This window comes from Lissotriton helveticus, chromosome 7 (genome assembly GCF_964261635.1).
Source record: "Lissotriton helveticus chromosome 7, aLisHel1.1, whole genome shotgun sequence".
In the NCBI taxonomy this organism is placed as follows: domain Eukaryota; kingdom Metazoa; phylum Chordata; class Amphibia; order Caudata; family Salamandridae; genus Lissotriton; species Lissotriton helveticus.
Window position 1 is genome coordinate 1,220,227,672 of NC_136068.1, and position 16,767 is coordinate 1,220,244,438.

Below are 16,767 nucleotides of genomic sequence, written 5' to 3' on the forward strand. Positions count from 1 at the left end.
GCTGGTTATGAGCAATGTTTCCAAGATGACACCAGAAATCTCATCTGTGACCCATGATACCAGATTCCTGAGACAGAGGCTCAATCGCACCATTGATACTTCAAGATTTCTGGCGGAATTCTCACCCGGCATTTTAACATCAAGATGGCGCCTGCGAAGAAACGGACCTGCTTTTTGAATGCCACGCAGCAGATCCATGGGAACTTTTACCAAACTACCTACCCCCTACCCCTCCCCGCTCTACTCCATTGCTCTTTCCTGCTACTAACCTTTGCCCTCACCTGTTCTTGCCCTAGTCCCCACCCTGTTTACCTGTGAATTTCCCGCATCATTTGAGAGCTAGCTATTTTGTCTGATGCCCGATGGAGCTACCTGGTTTAGCTATACGGGAGACAGGTCAGGGATTCCCTCCTTGGACGTCACCGCCCCAGTCGGTTTTTAGCCAGACTTCCTTTCGTCTCTCCTGTCGTCTCTTCCCGCTTTCTCCCTCTATTCATATCTCTCCTTCTCTCCTCTATCAATGTATTGAGACTGAACTATTGTGTCTGATGCCCGATGGAGCTACCTGGTTTAGTTATAGGGGAGATGGGCCGTGGATTCCCTCCTTGGTTGTCACCTACCCAGTCGACCTTTAGACCGATTTCATTTTGTCTCTCCTTGTTGTCTCTTCCCCTGTTCTCCCTTTCTCACCTTCCCTGTTCCCTCCCCTCTACGCTCCATTTATTTTGCCCTCCATGTTGTGTAAATGTTTTCCATTGAGACCTAGCTATTTGTCCAAAGCCCGGTGGAGCTACCTGATAGCTATAGAGGAGATGGGTTTTGGGACTTCCCCCTCAACCGTCACCTACCCAGCTGGTCTTTGGGCAGACTTTCTTTTGTCTTTCTGCCGTATCTACCTCCCATCCTGCTTTTCTGCGAACCTCATCCCTCGACACTTGAGACCGAACTACTTTGTATGATGCCCAATGGACCTACCTGGTTTAGCTATAGGGGAGATGAACCGTGGATTCCCTCCTTGGTCGTCACCTACCCAGTTGATCTTTAGACAGACTTCCTCTCGTCTGTACGGTTGTCTCTTCCCTTATCCTCACTATCTCACATCCCCTACCCCCCACTTCTTTTCTCTCTCCTTTCTCTCCTCTCCTAATGTATTGCTGATTGTTTGATGTAATGTATAATTGTTTGATCTTTTTCTGTTATACTGTTAAACCACATTGTTGCACTTCCTTTCGTACCTCCTGTCATCTCCTCCCGCATCCTCCCTCTATTTATGTCTCTCCTTCTCCCCTCTCTCAATGTATTGAGACTGAACTTTTTTGTCTGATGCCCGATGGAGCTACCTGGTTTAACTATAGGGGAGATGGGCCGTGATTCCCTCCTTGGTCATCACCTACCCAGTCGGTCTTTAGACAGACTTCTTTTCTTCTCTCCGTATTGTGTCTTCCCTTATCCTCCCTTTCTCACCTCCCCTGCCCCCTCCACTACTTTTCTCTCTCCTTTCTCTCCTCTCCTAATTGTATTGCCTATTTTGTGGGGATTTATTGTGTAATTGTTGAACTTTTTCTGTTACATTGTTGATTTTCATGTAAAGCGCTCTGATACCTCCGGGTCTAGCTAGCGCTATATAAAACTCTTTAAATAAAATTTTAAAAAAATAGCTTCAGAGAAGTAAATTCTTGTTGTTTTACCATGGTGGAAGTTGGTAAAGTATAAGATTGTACTATAGAGACAGAGAGTAATACCACACGAAAATGGGGTAATGAGACCATTAGACCCGAACATGCTGTAAGATTAATGGAGGGTGGATGGGGACAACTCTGTGTGTAGCATGGTTTAATAGGTTATAGAGCAACCTCACAATTGCAATAGCCAATGATTACCTACCCTACTTCTGAGCATGAACGGGAAGATATTTTCTATAAGAGGTCTATTGCTGCAAACTACAGATATTGATTTTCTATTACAATGGTATTATGGCGACTATCAGAGATATGCACCAAAATATGTCATAGCTGTGGACTTAGACAAACTATATGTGTGATATGATACTGGGCGTACGAAATAATCGCTGACAAGTGCATAAACGAGCCAGTGCGTTTCCAAATGTATAATCTGGGTTCCTAATTAAGGTATGCAGTGTAGAAAATGGGAAGACAATAAGAATACCGGAAATCATCAACCGAGACAGGACTATGTGCCTAACGGTCACTATGCAAAATATACAAAATGGTCAATGTTGAGTCTGCACTTCTAAAATATGCCTGACCACATCCATTAAGTTGGATGGAGTTGTGTGTATCTGGTGGACCCCCTAAGCGGGTGTTCCCCACTCAAAAGTTGGGATATGTTGTTCGTTGATATAGGGGAGTATCTTTGACATGATTGCGATGCTGAAGTGGGGGGGGGCGGGGTGAGGGGTGTTATGAACAGTTAAACAGACCAATGTACTTAAGAGACATCGCTGAAATCCAGAAACATATATGGTATTTTTGCAAAATTACAATGATATATGTTGTGCACTATATTTGACACTGATTTGGAATCAGAACGATAAAAATGTCAAGTGAGAAATTACAACCTGCACAACCTGCACAATTTAACCTCTTGACTTGGAATATAAGGGGGTTGAACAACCAGAAGAAGATCAGGCAGGTTTTTCCTCATCTCGACAGGTTGCGGGTAGATGTTGCTCTTCTCCAAGAGACACATACTGCTCCGCATTCTACCATACACATTGGAAAACGATGGGAAGAGTCAATACATCATTCATCTTACTCCTAATACTCTCAGGGAGTTATGATATCAATTAGGAAAGGTTTAAACTTCGATATAGACACTACTATGACTGATGAACTAGGGAGCTACGTTCTACTGATAGGCACATTGAGGGGGCAAAAACTGGCCATAGTAAATACATATGGAACAAATGTAGACGACCCTGATTTTTATCATACAATATGGCGCTAATTACATGACCTACCGAACATTCCCTTATTATGGGGGGAGATTTTAATATCGCACTACATGATGATGTGAACAGATCTGGAGCGTCCAAAGAGCCACACAAACAGGCAAGGGGTAAACTGCATAATATTATGACGGACATGCACCTTACTGACGTCTAGAGAGCATGACATCACGAACGCCCAGAGGCCACGTATGTTTCAGCAGCAAACCAAAGCTGGTCTCGTATAGATTACTGGTTATGGTCGGATGATATACTACTTTGGACTGGATGAGTGAAGCATATGCCCAGAACTCTGTCTGATCACAACCCTGCCAAACTACATACCACAACCTTATAGCTGGAGGTTCAATGCAAAAGCATTATTAGATACAGTGTACGATGACACTATTGATCACGCTATCACTGATTATTTTGCTTTAAACAAACCCACTACTGAAGATCTAAGCCTCCTATGGGAAGCCTTTAAGGCTACTATACAAGGGATTTGTACCATGGCAGGTATTCTTAAAGACATTAGAAACTAGATCTATGCACGGGAGACTAAATTACGTACACTGGAGCAGTAATATGAACGTACACATAATACACATTAGGTGAAATCAGAACTGTATTATCAGAATACCACAATTACGCAGAAGATGAACTCAAATATGTTGCAAAGCATCAGAAAGCGAGATCCTATAGTGAGGGTGGTCGACCGGGGAGAACACTGACTGCTAAAATATGTTCAGGGCACGCGCCACAGACTGTAAGGGCAGTAAGGGATGCCACCGGGACACTACACCAAGACACACAGGGAATACTAAAGGAATTTATGGCCACATATGGGGAACTATATGCCTCAAAATGCACACTCTCGGCGGAAACAATAATGAAATACTTGGAGGACGTAGAAATAGCCTGGTTGTCAGACGTACAGCGACAATATTTATCTTTACCAATTACGGTTGAAGAAGTAACAGAAGTTATTTAATCATTACCAAACGGCAAAGCACCAGTCCCTGATGGGTTCACGTGTGAGTTTTATAGGTCAAGGTCAACAGCTCACAACACCAGAACACTCTTTACACTATCGCACTACCTAGTCCCTAGTACAAAAGCTGCAGCAATCCTTCTAGATGCTGCTAAAGCATTTGATTCCCTTGAATGGACATATTTGCATACTGTGCTGCAGCGGAAGGGATTCCCACCTAGTTTTACACAGAGGATACGATTGCTTTACACAGCCCCAACAGTACGCATAAGAGTTAACAAATATATATCGGAGGCCATCCCAATTGCTATGGGGACGAGACAAGGCTGTCCACTGTCCCCACTACTATTTGCGATAGCACTTGAACCATTGGCGTGTAAAATTATACAAGGGCATCACTACTCAGCACTACAATTTCCACAACGACCTCTGCATATCTCGTTATATGCAGATGATATGATGCTATATGTAAGGGACCCGAACAATCTCTAAACCCCTTACTTAGAGAATATATTCAATTCGGACAACAGTCCGGGCTAAAAATCAATTGGTCTAAGTCAATAATTATACCCTTAACAGACACCACATTTCAATACACTACGGACTATCCATTGGAATGGCAATCAGAGCCCGTAAGATATTTGGGTGTTTGGTTCCACCGGGACCCAGAAGTAGTAATTCGCACCAAATATGGCAGAGCAATCGATATTCTAGAAAGCCAAAATTGGGAGATGGATCCAGTTACCATTATCATTGGCAGACAGACTGGCCATTTTAAAGATGGTTATACTACCAAAATTGCTCTATCTATTAACAATATTCCCATCCAACCCCCAGCAGAGGTAGGATATCAACTATGGTGCTCCGATTAATATGGGCAGGTAAACAGGCCCGTGTGCAATTGCACGTTCTTACTCTGCCGTATTCGAAGGGAGGTTTTAAGGTTCCGGATTTCTTCCTATATTATTTATGTGCTTAGGCATAATATGCACACTTTTGGTATCACAGAATCCCATATTTGACTCATGTGGCGATTGAAGAGGGAGATGCCAAGCCAATTCCACTAGATACCATTCTAACACAGAGACGACCCCCACTACATAATTGAGACATAAATACAATCGACACGACACACAAAGCCTGGCAAACAATGGGTAGCAAAGCTAACAAAGTGCCAATCTATGCGCCTGCATTGCCACTGCATTATCCTCCTGAAATATCAGTCACACAGGAAGAGGTGGGAATGGGACTGCTGCGCCAAGTAAGGATTGATACTATGCGAGACCTTTATTGCGACGGGGCTTTTTGACCACTAACTGAGCTTTCATACATAAGTAACCAGATGTTACTGTTTCGCTTTACATATCATCGCTTGCAGGGGGCGATAAAGAAGCTGTACACGTCCTATCCTGTGGAACCACTGCAGCTATCAACACTACAGCTATTACTTACCGCTCCTACAGCTGCACACATTGTATCTAGGCTTTACGTTAAATTACAGGAAGACATAGGGGACACGACACAGGAAGCATGGGATGAATGGAATGATGGCCTGGATGTGCCACTGACGGAGGAGGAATGGGCTAACACCTGCTCATTAACAGAGTTACTAACACCAAACGGTAATTTGCGTATACTGCACTATAAATATTTACATAAAACCTATTATACCCCAGAAAGGCTATGCAGATATGGCGTACAAAAAGATTCTAGGTGCAAGAGGTGTGGCATGGAAGTAGTGGATTGTTTGCACCTTGCATGGTATTGTGAGGCGGTGGCAAAATATTGGGAATCAGTTGCACAGATGGTGGGCGATACGTTGGGTGTAACTGTGGCCCACTCGATACGAACATGTTTATTAGGACTTGTACCTGAACTGAGGGCCACTAAGTGCAAATTCTGTGTGGTTGCATTACTTATGGCAAAACGAAGAGTATCATTATGTTGGGGGAGCAGAAAGACTCCGAAAGTAAAAAAAAATGGCTCACTGATCCAACTTATTGTAAAGAATCCTTACAAACGTATGAAGAACTACCCACGGGTTCAAAACCTAGAGACTACTGGAAATATTTGGGTGCATATCTAGAACTACATCAAGTTGACTAAAAATATGATGTATAGCTGCACTGTCATTCTGCCATACTGGTCAATAATATGATGCAAATATTGGATAATGGATGTTGTAGTGCAACGGTCTGTAAGTTATATACTGGTTGGACATTGTATGTTTTCTCAAACTGCTAATAAAAAAAACTAAAAAAAAATAGTAGGCGTGTTTGCCAAGTGGTGGTAAAGGGGGCTGGGCCTCCGACCTTCTATTACCTCCAGTAAGTCCCACACAGCAAGATTGGTAAGTGCTCATAGTAGGCCAGACCCTCTTTGCACACTACTCAGCAAACATAATCCCTGGCACGCTCTTAGATGGGGATTAAAGTCCCCTTTGCTTGTGGGGGTCCTTAGGGGCCCAGCAGCCTACCTGTTACCTCCAGTAAGCCCCACACAGTGGGATGGCTGAGAGGTGGACACAAGCTACACCTCCTTTGTCCACCACTCAGCAAACGGACATCCTGGTGTGCTCCTGGTTGGGAGATGAAGTCCCCTTGCCTCCTGAGGGCCATAGGGGGCCAACTAGCCCTCCTTTTACTTATAGTAAGCCCCACACAGCTGGATTGCTGGGAGAGGTCAGAGGCCATGTCCCCTTTTTTTACACCACTCTGCAAACTCGCCTCCTGGTGCACTGCTGCTTGGAGGAGGAAGTCCACTTTAGTCCTGAAGTCCTTAGGACACAAGGGGATCTAATCATCCCAGCAGCACCGCACCAAGAGGCGTGTCTGCAGAGTGGTGTAAACAGGAGCGTGGTCTGAACCACCTCTCAGCAATCCCACTGTGTGGGGCTTAGTGGAGTTACTTGGTGGGCTAGTTGGCCCCTAAGGACCCTCAGTAGCAATGGGGATTTCATCCCCGAACACAGAGCGTGCCAGGAGGTGCTTTTGTAGTGGAAATCATGGAGGGAGAGGGGCCTCCAGCGAGGTGCCGGCTTCTCTTTTCTGCCTTCTTTTAGGAAGGTTGCTGTGTGGCCCCACTTCCCTTAATACTTTATTGGGCCCCGTGGATCCCATCCCCCAGGGCTTGACCCATTTGAAAAAAATATAATTAAAACAGGAATGGGGCTGTGCAGCCTCCCTCCCAAGGCCGATTTTGGCCCTGGGGACCCCTTCTCTTGGGGCATGGCTACTTCTATTTAAAAATAAAAAATAAATAAAACTATATTTAAAGGAGAGGGGCCACGTGGCCCCTCTCCTGAGGCCATTTTCAGCCTCGGGACCCCATCTCCCTTTTTTTTAAACACATTTTATTTTGAGGCCTCCTGGTTCACTTGCAGCCTCAGGGAACCTATCCCCCGGGGCATGGCCATGACATTGGGGACCGCGAGGGGTGCCCCAATGCCCCCCACGTCCTGTTGGCATACCGCCTCCTACGGAAGCCGGCATTGCTTTTGGGCAGAGGGATCTGCTAACATGCAGCTTCCCTTGTTGAAGTCATTCTGAGTTTGGTCATCTCCCGGATTGACTACACTAATGCACTTTATGTTGGAATCCCTGCCTATCAATTGCACCAACTCCAACTTGTTCAGAACCAGGCCGCCAGACTGGTCTTTGGCCAACCCAGGTCCAGTCACACCACACCCCTACTTAGGAGACCTCCACTGGCTCCCTGTGGCCCAACGCAGCCTCTTCAAACTTGGTTGCTTGATCCACAAGGCCCTCTCCCTGCAAGGTCCCGCCTTTATTGCTTCTCTGATCCACCATTATGCCCCCTCTCGTGCTCTTAGATCTTCGGGCACTAATCTTCTGTCCACATGCACCTTTAGACGCAGGAAGTACGGTGGCTTGCGTTTTTCCTCACAGGCTCCACTCTTTTGGAACTCTCTACCTCTAACTCTTCGTTTAACCCCCTCCTACTCCCAATTCAGGAAGGCTCTGAAGACCCTGCTTTTTTTCCAAGCCTACAGCTAATCGATCATATCCTTGGCATGCTCCCAGCCTGTCCTTAAAGCGCCAAGAAACCTTTGGTGTACGTGCGCTATATAAGTCCTTGCTATCATATCATATCATATCATTTGCTTAAAAGCAAATCTGCTTCACTTCATAGAAGCAAGAGCAGTTTTTCTGCGCTCACTTCCATGAAGCAAAGCATACGTTTGCTATGACAGGGTGGGAGCAGTGCTCCCGCCCTGCCACAGCAAACTGCAATGTCCTGGTGCTGGGCACACCGGGACATTGCAGGAGCTGGCACTGGGGTGTGGTGGTCCCCAGGCCCATTGAGGGCTCCTGGAGGGGGCTGCAAGGCCCACTCCCAACACCTTTAACGCCCCGGGGAGCAGGAGCGCCCCACATTTATTTAAAAAATTGAAACCTCGGGGAGGTGGCGGTCCCCGGGGCTGTCGGGGGAATGAGCCCCCTGCATTTCAATATTCAAGAAAAGGGGGCCGGGTAGAAATACTCTGACCCCGTAAGCCTGCTCAGAGGGTCCCACAGGGACCCCATGGGCCAAAAAAAGCATTATTTTATTTATATTTTTGGTGGGGTTTGTGTAACATTAAAGTAACATTAAAGGAGGTGGCAGTCCCCAGGGCTTGGAGAAGCCTGTGAGGCCCCCTAACCAAAATTAAGGAATGCCCCAGGGAGGTGGTGGCTCCTGGTGCAGCATGGGGGGCAGGAGCCCTCCACACATTTTAATTATTAAAAAGACCCATGAAAGTGGCAGTCCCCGGGGCTGTGGGTGGCACGAGGCCCCCCGCATTTCAGCATTAAAGCCCGGGAGAAGTGTCGGCCCATGGGATTGGGGGGGCATGCGAGGCCCCCCCAATCTTAACTATGGAATGCCCCGGGTGTGGTGGTCTCCTGGGCAGCATGGGGGGCAGGAGCCCGACCCACATATTTTCATTATTAAAAAGCCCAGGGGAGGTGGCGGGCCCACACGTCCCCCACATGTATTTTAAACTTTGCCCCCAGGACCTTGCCCACCCTGGGGCTAAATTGAACGGAAAGAGCAGGATACTGCACTTTGTTTTTTTATAACTTTCAAGCTGCAAGTGGCTTTTTATCCTAACCCTTCCAGCTCATCAGTAAGACCTTGAATTGGGTCGGACCCTGCTGGTGGCCTCTGCTTGATGGAGTCCTGGCCACTAAGTGCTCTCCCTGAGGTCCTGGGGCCCTGAAAAGTGACCAAAAGTAGATGTTGAAGACCCTTTGAAAAGTTTTAGACTTTCACTACCTCCAGAGCATCAGCTGGACCTCATAGCATGGTCGTCTGATTTCGAAATGACTTTGTCAGACACAGCTTCAGACACCACTAGAGGATTATTAGCTCCATAAAAAAGAATACGGGCCTAATTAGAATGCTGGTCAGACTGCCACTGACATCCAGCATCCCCTTGGTCGGATCGTATTCCCTACAATAGGGATGGTGCCTTCTCAGTCCTGCTCAGGCACATCCATAGGGATTACGATATGCCTTTCCGACAGCCTTTCCATGGCGGTAGAACTGCCATGGGAAGGCTGTTGGAAAGGGACTATGGGGGCACATAGCAGGGTCCCAGTCTTTCAAGGGCCTCAGATATTAGGCCTGGGAGACACCTGTGGTTTCCCCCAAACATTCATGTCCCATGTGGCAGGCACCATATGTTTCAAAACATCCCCTTTTCGACTGCAGACTCTGCTGCGGCCCATTTCTGGGTTGCACCACAAGCTGCAATAGAAAAGGGGATGTTTATGACTGCCTACATGGCTGTCACATCTTAATTTGGTGGGTGGAACCGCCAACTACATGTTGGTCGGTATCCATCCCACAACAATGGCAGTCAGACGCTTGTCTGACCACAATGGTAATTATGCCCTTAGGGCCTAATTTAGACTCTGGTGAACGGCATGTTTCTTCACCAGGGGGATGGGTAGATTACTTCATTACCTTTGCAGAGGTACCATCTGCTAGATTTAGAAATAACCACCAAGCAGGTGGTCATTTCTTAAAGCGTTTTGCCAGGAACCACCATCATGTTTTGTATATTTTTGACTACTAAATTATTCTCTAGTTACCTAACAAGGTTTAGAAATGTATTTTGTTGTATTCTTAATATATCACAAGGTTCCTTTGGGACGTGCCTGCGGCGTATGTCTCAGATACAGTGGTTGAAGAATTTCATTGAGAGCTGTGCTGAGACCAAACTAAGGTTTGTTGATAAACACTTTGTGACAGCATAAAAATCAAAACTTCGATGTAAGTTTATTTCTGTTTGTATCGGTTAATCAATAAATATCTACGTTAAATGAAAAAATGTAAAAGATATTCGCTTGATTCAAAATAAAACAGGACAATATGAAGAGATTCACAACACTATGATGCATAGTGTAGCTTTAGAAATATAATATTCCGAGAAGAAAATTTGCCAGATTAGAGTTGTACTTGAGATAGTACATCCCTAAAAAAAAAAATTCTCTTCATGGGGAATTTTTTTTTCCTTCTACCCTCAAGAATGTTCATGTGTTTCTCTATTCTTACAAACCAATTTAAAGACTACAGTAGCTAAGGGCAAATAGGGAAATGGCAATAACATTACAACATTAGATATGCAACTCGAGTGTGAAACTAAATGACCTCAATGCTGCAGAAATAATTGTTTAAAGCCAGTGTTCCTAAAAAAAGGAATCATTGGAGCTGCAGAGGGTGCACCGTCTGGTTCCAGGGTGGATGTGGGGTAAGGTTTCTATGAGAAAGTATAGAGGGTAAGGCTCATAGACTGCGTTACCTGACCCGCGACTCTGCTCAACTGGTTTGGGTGGTACAGGAGCTACTTACCATATGTATCATAAAAACACTCAAAGAAAGTATTATCTTGCTCATAATAAATTGTCTATGTAAACCTCAAAATTACGGTAGAAAACAGTAACAAAAACATCGAAGTTATAATGCACATCGAAAAACCACTTAAATTCTCCAATTATAGTAACCAGCTGAATCTATAACATATATTCTTGCCTTGCCCTGCTCAGAACCTAACACATGACATCAATGATAAATTCTCAAATTATATCAACAATGACATTACTGTATGTACAATGACAGTATGTACTGTATGTACAATGACATTATGTTTGATTCAAGTGTATGCTTGAGACAAGATCACAAGAAATGGTTGAAGGCGACGCTCTGTTCCTACGTGGAACTGAACCTGGCCTGTTCATACTAGATGGAAGGCACTAAACCACTGATTGACATTCTCAAAATGACTATATCGCAGATCCCACTGTGCATGCCCTCTGACTATGCTCAGTGGGGGATCCATGCAAGATGTTTTTGGCCACAATCTGGTCTAAGCCCCTATGTCTTCCAAAAGCAAGTGTGCACAATCTTGGACCATTTCCACTTTGTTGGGGTGTAAAATATACAGGGAAGTGCAGTAGGCCCTTGCGTAATGTATAATATTGAACTCTGAACCAGTCCTTTTCTGAATGTGCTCCTTTAAATGTTCAATTGGATTCCCCCATAAATGTGAGCGCTGTCCTCCATTCCAGTGTTAAAAAGACAACTCAAAGTCTTCCTACTCAGTAGGCTGCTTTCAACCACACTGCTCTTCAAAGGGACCACTTGCGATAGGAATTGTTTGGATGAACACAGCCCCCACGTGTAATGGCCTCGAGTCAATGACTTGGATTAACTGCCACTGAGACCACACATAACTGTCACCCTAATAATCATGAAAATGGAGTAGGTGAAGCCTCCCTATGTCGGAGATAGGATGGGAGCGTGCAGACTTTCCATAACACTGTCTACGAATGACGTTGAGAATTGTACTGAGTTTCGATCTCCCTTTCACCTAGAAAGAACATGGGGGCATATCAACAAGACCAACAACACTACTTTAACGACCGTTTTCGGCCGATAAGCGGCAAATAAATTACCTCAGTATCAGCAAGGACACGCTAATAGGCATCAGCGCGTGTTTCCTTGTGTCAGCCGCCGTTCCACTAACGTCTCGCTTCGCATCTCTAATGAAATATAAAGAAGGCGTTTCCTCTCACAACAACATGGGAAACATCGCTAACTGCACTACTCTCTATCAACAAGCTGACCCAGGACATCCATAGCGATATAAAAAGCTGCGCTAACCGCGGTTAACTCCATCAGCTAACGTCTGCGAAATTTCAGACTTAGCTATGTTCATAAAGGGAGGTGGATTCTAAGCCTAAGTCCACAGCTCCCTATCACCAAGGATTCCCTTAGCGCTGTAGTTGTATCGCTGGATTTCCAGCGATGTACACTCATTTTGTCGCTATCGCCGGATTTTCCATAGCCGTGGAGATAAACGTTGATGATAACGCGTTATCTCGGCGATCAAATCTGGTGATAGCCGGCGTTAAGCAAATTTGCGCAAAGTGCGCTCTGCGATGTTTATCGCAGTTTATGGATGATTTGCCCCATGGTCGCCTAGAGTGTGTATTATGTCGATATTTGAATCCACTCCTCTGCTTCGCTTCTTATTCTGATGCTGTGTTATGTAAAGCACTCTGATGCACTCTGGCTTAGTACATGCTATATCCAAATATGAATAAAAAATGCAAAGTGATTGAATGAGAGGAAAGCAAATGAAATAGTTGAAGAGCACATGCTCTACCTCTAATTAACTGAACATGATCCTGTGCTATGGGTATGCAATGCTGGGAGCAAAGGATGCAACGGCAGTGATAAAATACCCCAAATCATGACATCACAGAACTCATAGAGCAACTTCTTCAGCCAGACCCAGTGAGGCCTGTGTGCAAGGTGTACACACGGTGCAGTCATACCCTATTCCTCTTAAACATGCTGAACTCACAGGGGCAAACGTGAAATATATGGGGCAAATTCGCCAGCGAACATTTGTCCTACATTTTTTTCATTAACCCTCTAAATTTCAAATCCACACAAATTGACTGTGCATTCCCTTCTGTGGTGCAATGTATGATTTAGGCTCAACCTTTTTCATCATTTACTAGCTGAGCCTGCGGGTTTCACTAATTCAGGTGAGTCAAAGGGACCCTGCAGCTGCGATCATCGATCTCCACAGGATACCCTTCATTTTGTATTAATATTTGCCCATTTTATCTAATGCCCTGGCGTCACCTTTTAATAGGTTTGTTCAAAAAGGCCAATCTTAGACTCGTGAAAGAGGCTCTCTCTATGCACCGTTGCAACATTGGTTAGCAGAGGTCACGATCAAAAATACTCGACTAAGAGAGGTACAAAGATCATTGACAATATCCACGCCAAACGCGACAAGCTACCTTAACAAACTAAGGTGCATAGACCATCGAGAATATCAGCGATAAACATGACGAGCTGGTTTCCTAAAATTAAGATATTTTGTTTATCCCGACATCGTTTGAAGACAGTCAGCTTCATACAACTCAATACTGCTTCAAGGCTATCTAAGGCACTGCAATTATAGGACCATCTGGAAACTATTTTGATCAGTTACAATCATCATTGAAAAACTGCTACAAATAACGGGCACTCTGCACATTGTAAAGGGGTCTTCCTGTATATCTTCGTTTTGTCCTGAAGATGGTCTCAGCAATATATTTCTAGAGACCGAAACGTCGACCTACGCTTTTTCTTTCAACTTTCTGTATTTATCACAACAAAGAAGAAAACAATGAAGTTGTTTTATTTCTGTATTATGTACTTCTTGTAACATTGTTGATATACTTTCTGAATACCCTATTTGATTAATAATACATATAAAATACATCTTTTTTCTACATACACCCGTTCTTTTGCCTTTTTCTGATTTGATCACATATTGTGACTGCTTAAAATTCGAATGAATAATAACGACTTTTATGTTTAAATATAGACCACCATTGATTTGGGTCTTGAATTATATTTACAAACTAGTATAAAAAACTATCAGTGAAATCCCTTGAAGGTATCTTTACCCTATCACTCTCTTGCCCGAACGCTCAAGGGTATATTGGGTTGCCCACTTATAACATATTATTTGAGATATGGAGCAGCTTAATACAACTGGAAAATTCAAATATTTTTGAATGTAAATAAATAGTCATTTAAGCGCCGGTGTGACGATATTGACATCAATAGAGCTAGACAGATATTGATCGCAATGTTCAAAATGTATCACAAATAAAAGCGAGATCTGCATTTCATGCACTACACTTGATCAAATCCTAAGCTTCAAACTTTATCCATGTGTGATGAAAAACACGTTTAATTCATTACTGACCTTTTTAAAGTTTTCACAAACTTATTTGAAGAATGGAAAAGATGCTTTAAGCTCCTTGAAACGGATTGTTTGCGGCTAGGATTCTGTAATTTAGTATTTTCTGAAATGTAAAATAAAACATGTATCTGTTAACTGGAAAATCAATGCAAATTATGCTGTATGTTTCATTTGATTAAAAAGAAAAAGTTACATAAAAAGCTAAAAACCTGTTTTTGTATGTGTGCAACAATCAATAAGAAATCCAACTAGATATGTTATGTGTGCGCCAACATAGATATACATGTATGAATACAATCTGAAAATTGAAACATAGTTCAGCACCCAATCCGCTAAGCACTGCAACGGATATGATGGTGCAAGTTCACATAATGGTGAGCAACGATGACTTGACAATGCTGATCCTTATGTAATCAGGGTTGAACCACAAGTCCCAGCTTTCCTCAAGATTCCCATCCACTTACCCACCTCTGCAGTCTACTCAGTGACAAAAGAGGAACATTTAGCCATTTCCTGATAACAGCCTGCAGTTTTCCCAGAGCAAGTTCACAACTTTGCTCATTGCTTTTTGGTGAAGAGGGTCACAGTAAACAAGACTCCACCGTCTATCTTGCTGTCAATAAGCATGGAAAAGGAGGAATAAAATAGTACCGCAGCAGCTGTAGAATATACCGACACATCAGTGGAAGAAGAAAGACAGAAAGAACGTGAGAGTAGATGATGCAGTTTAGGGAGAGGGAGAGAGGGGTGTGTAAGAGATAAAGAAATAACGAGAGAGTGGACACAACCAAGTAAGATGGTGATACAGACGAGGAGGAGTTCTAGGGCATCAAGCAGCTGAGATTGGGACAGAGGAAACACAAAGAAGGGGAGACAGGTAAAAGAGAAAGGGTGATAAAAAGTCAGACAGTAAAGGTTAGAAAGAGGTATATATGATGGAGAGGTGATGGGAGACAGCAAGCGAGACAGGTAAGAACGAGAGCTGGCCGAGTAAGAGGAGGCAGAGGGAAATGAGAAACAGCCAAACACAGGTGAGAAAGAGGTACCTGACAGAGGGATGAAGGGGAGGTGGGCGGGAGGTAAATAATGGTTAAGAGGCAGGCTTTGAAGTAGCTGAGAGAGAAAATGGGAAGACAGGTGAGAGAGGGAAGTGATACAGTGATAGACAGGTACGAAGAAACAACTAAGAGAGAAAGAGAAGTGGAAATGAAATAGGGAAGAGAAAATGATAGAAACACGAGAGAATGATGAGAGACGAAAAAATTTGTCTTGACCTCACTTCTCCAGATCATATGCTCGTATCAGCATTTGGACGTATTTCTCAAAAGGTCGCTGACCTTTTACACTCATCTCCTCCAACTCCCCCATTATTGCTCCAAAGTGGTTTTACGCTTAATGTTAAAGGGCTTTATGCAATTTACAAAGTGCTCTCAAAACATACCCCAGAGATAATGTGCATGTAGCAATTTGTCAGAGTAATTACGAGGAGGAATTGAAGAGAAGGAAAGGGACCTTGGCGTTGGAATACCTGATACATGAGTGTTCCCGAGAGAAAGAGCTTGACCTTTTGTCGCATTATTAACCAGCCTTGTTTTAGCCAGTTGAATTCCCCCATTTTGTACATCATATAGCGGCACGCGACTGCATCATCCACTTCGAAGGCATTTATAATAGTACAAGTTACCCAGCTACGGTGGTGCAGGGAGGACTGATGCAGGGGTGATCTAATATCGTCTTTTCCCTGGAAGAGACAATACAGGGTATTAAGTGTGTTACAAGGTAAATGGTTCCGGTACCTGCCAGTATCCCACCCGATCTATGTGTCAGCAACATAGACTTCTGGGCCCTGTTGGTGACCATGATCCTTAAAGCCGTGGTAAGGGGGGGGGACCATCCCCCATCTTTGTCATCATCCATTATAGTGCCCATTTGTAAAAAGGGAAACAAAGAAAATCTGCAGTCCCAGAGGCCCATATCTCTTATAGATTTGATTGCTAAGGCCTTGGGGTGTATGATATTAGAGGGACTCAGAAACTGGGCTGAGGAAAATAACATCATCTCAGATTCTCAAAATGGTTTTCAGTCGGACGAATCCATCATTGACCAATGTATGAATCTTCATACAGTGATTAACAAATACACTATTGCCCAATCTGAATTAAACCAACTGGCCTTAATGGATATCACAGTTGTGCTTGATTGTGTGTGTTAACCGTGATAGGCTGTGGAAACTTTTATTGGGACTTGTGGTGGACCCAATATAGTTTTCTTTTTGCAAGACCTTCATGCAAATATGTTATACCTACTGCTCAGCCTGTGTGTCGGTGGAGTTGAATGTTGGTGTGAGTGCTGGTTATGAAATGTTGGACGAGAGAGAGTGTCAGTTGAAGTAAGGGCTGAGCAGCAGGGAGCCGGCTCCTGGTGGGACTCAACATTGTAACATCGTGCTTATGATAAATCTATCCCTGCTCCTGGTGGGGCTCAAACTTGTAACATCTTGCTTATAATAAATGTACATGGAAATCTACCTTGACTGCCTATCTTCAT

General features: G+C 44.0%; 1 protein-coding gene across 1 annotated transcript in view; it reads right to left on the bottom strand.

Moving 5' to 3' along the window:
• Window positions 1–16,767, bottom strand: part of ANKFN1 (ankyrin repeat and fibronectin type III domain containing 1) — a 1,441,385-nt gene that overhangs the window by 783,512 nt on the left and 641,106 nt on the right. Inside the window, exon 8 of the mRNA XM_078650803.1 lies at window positions 14,224–14,323. Coding sequence (XP_078506929.1) covers window positions 14,224–14,323 — 100 coding nt within the window. The remainder of the gene's footprint in view (window positions 1–14,223; window positions 14,324–16,767) is intronic.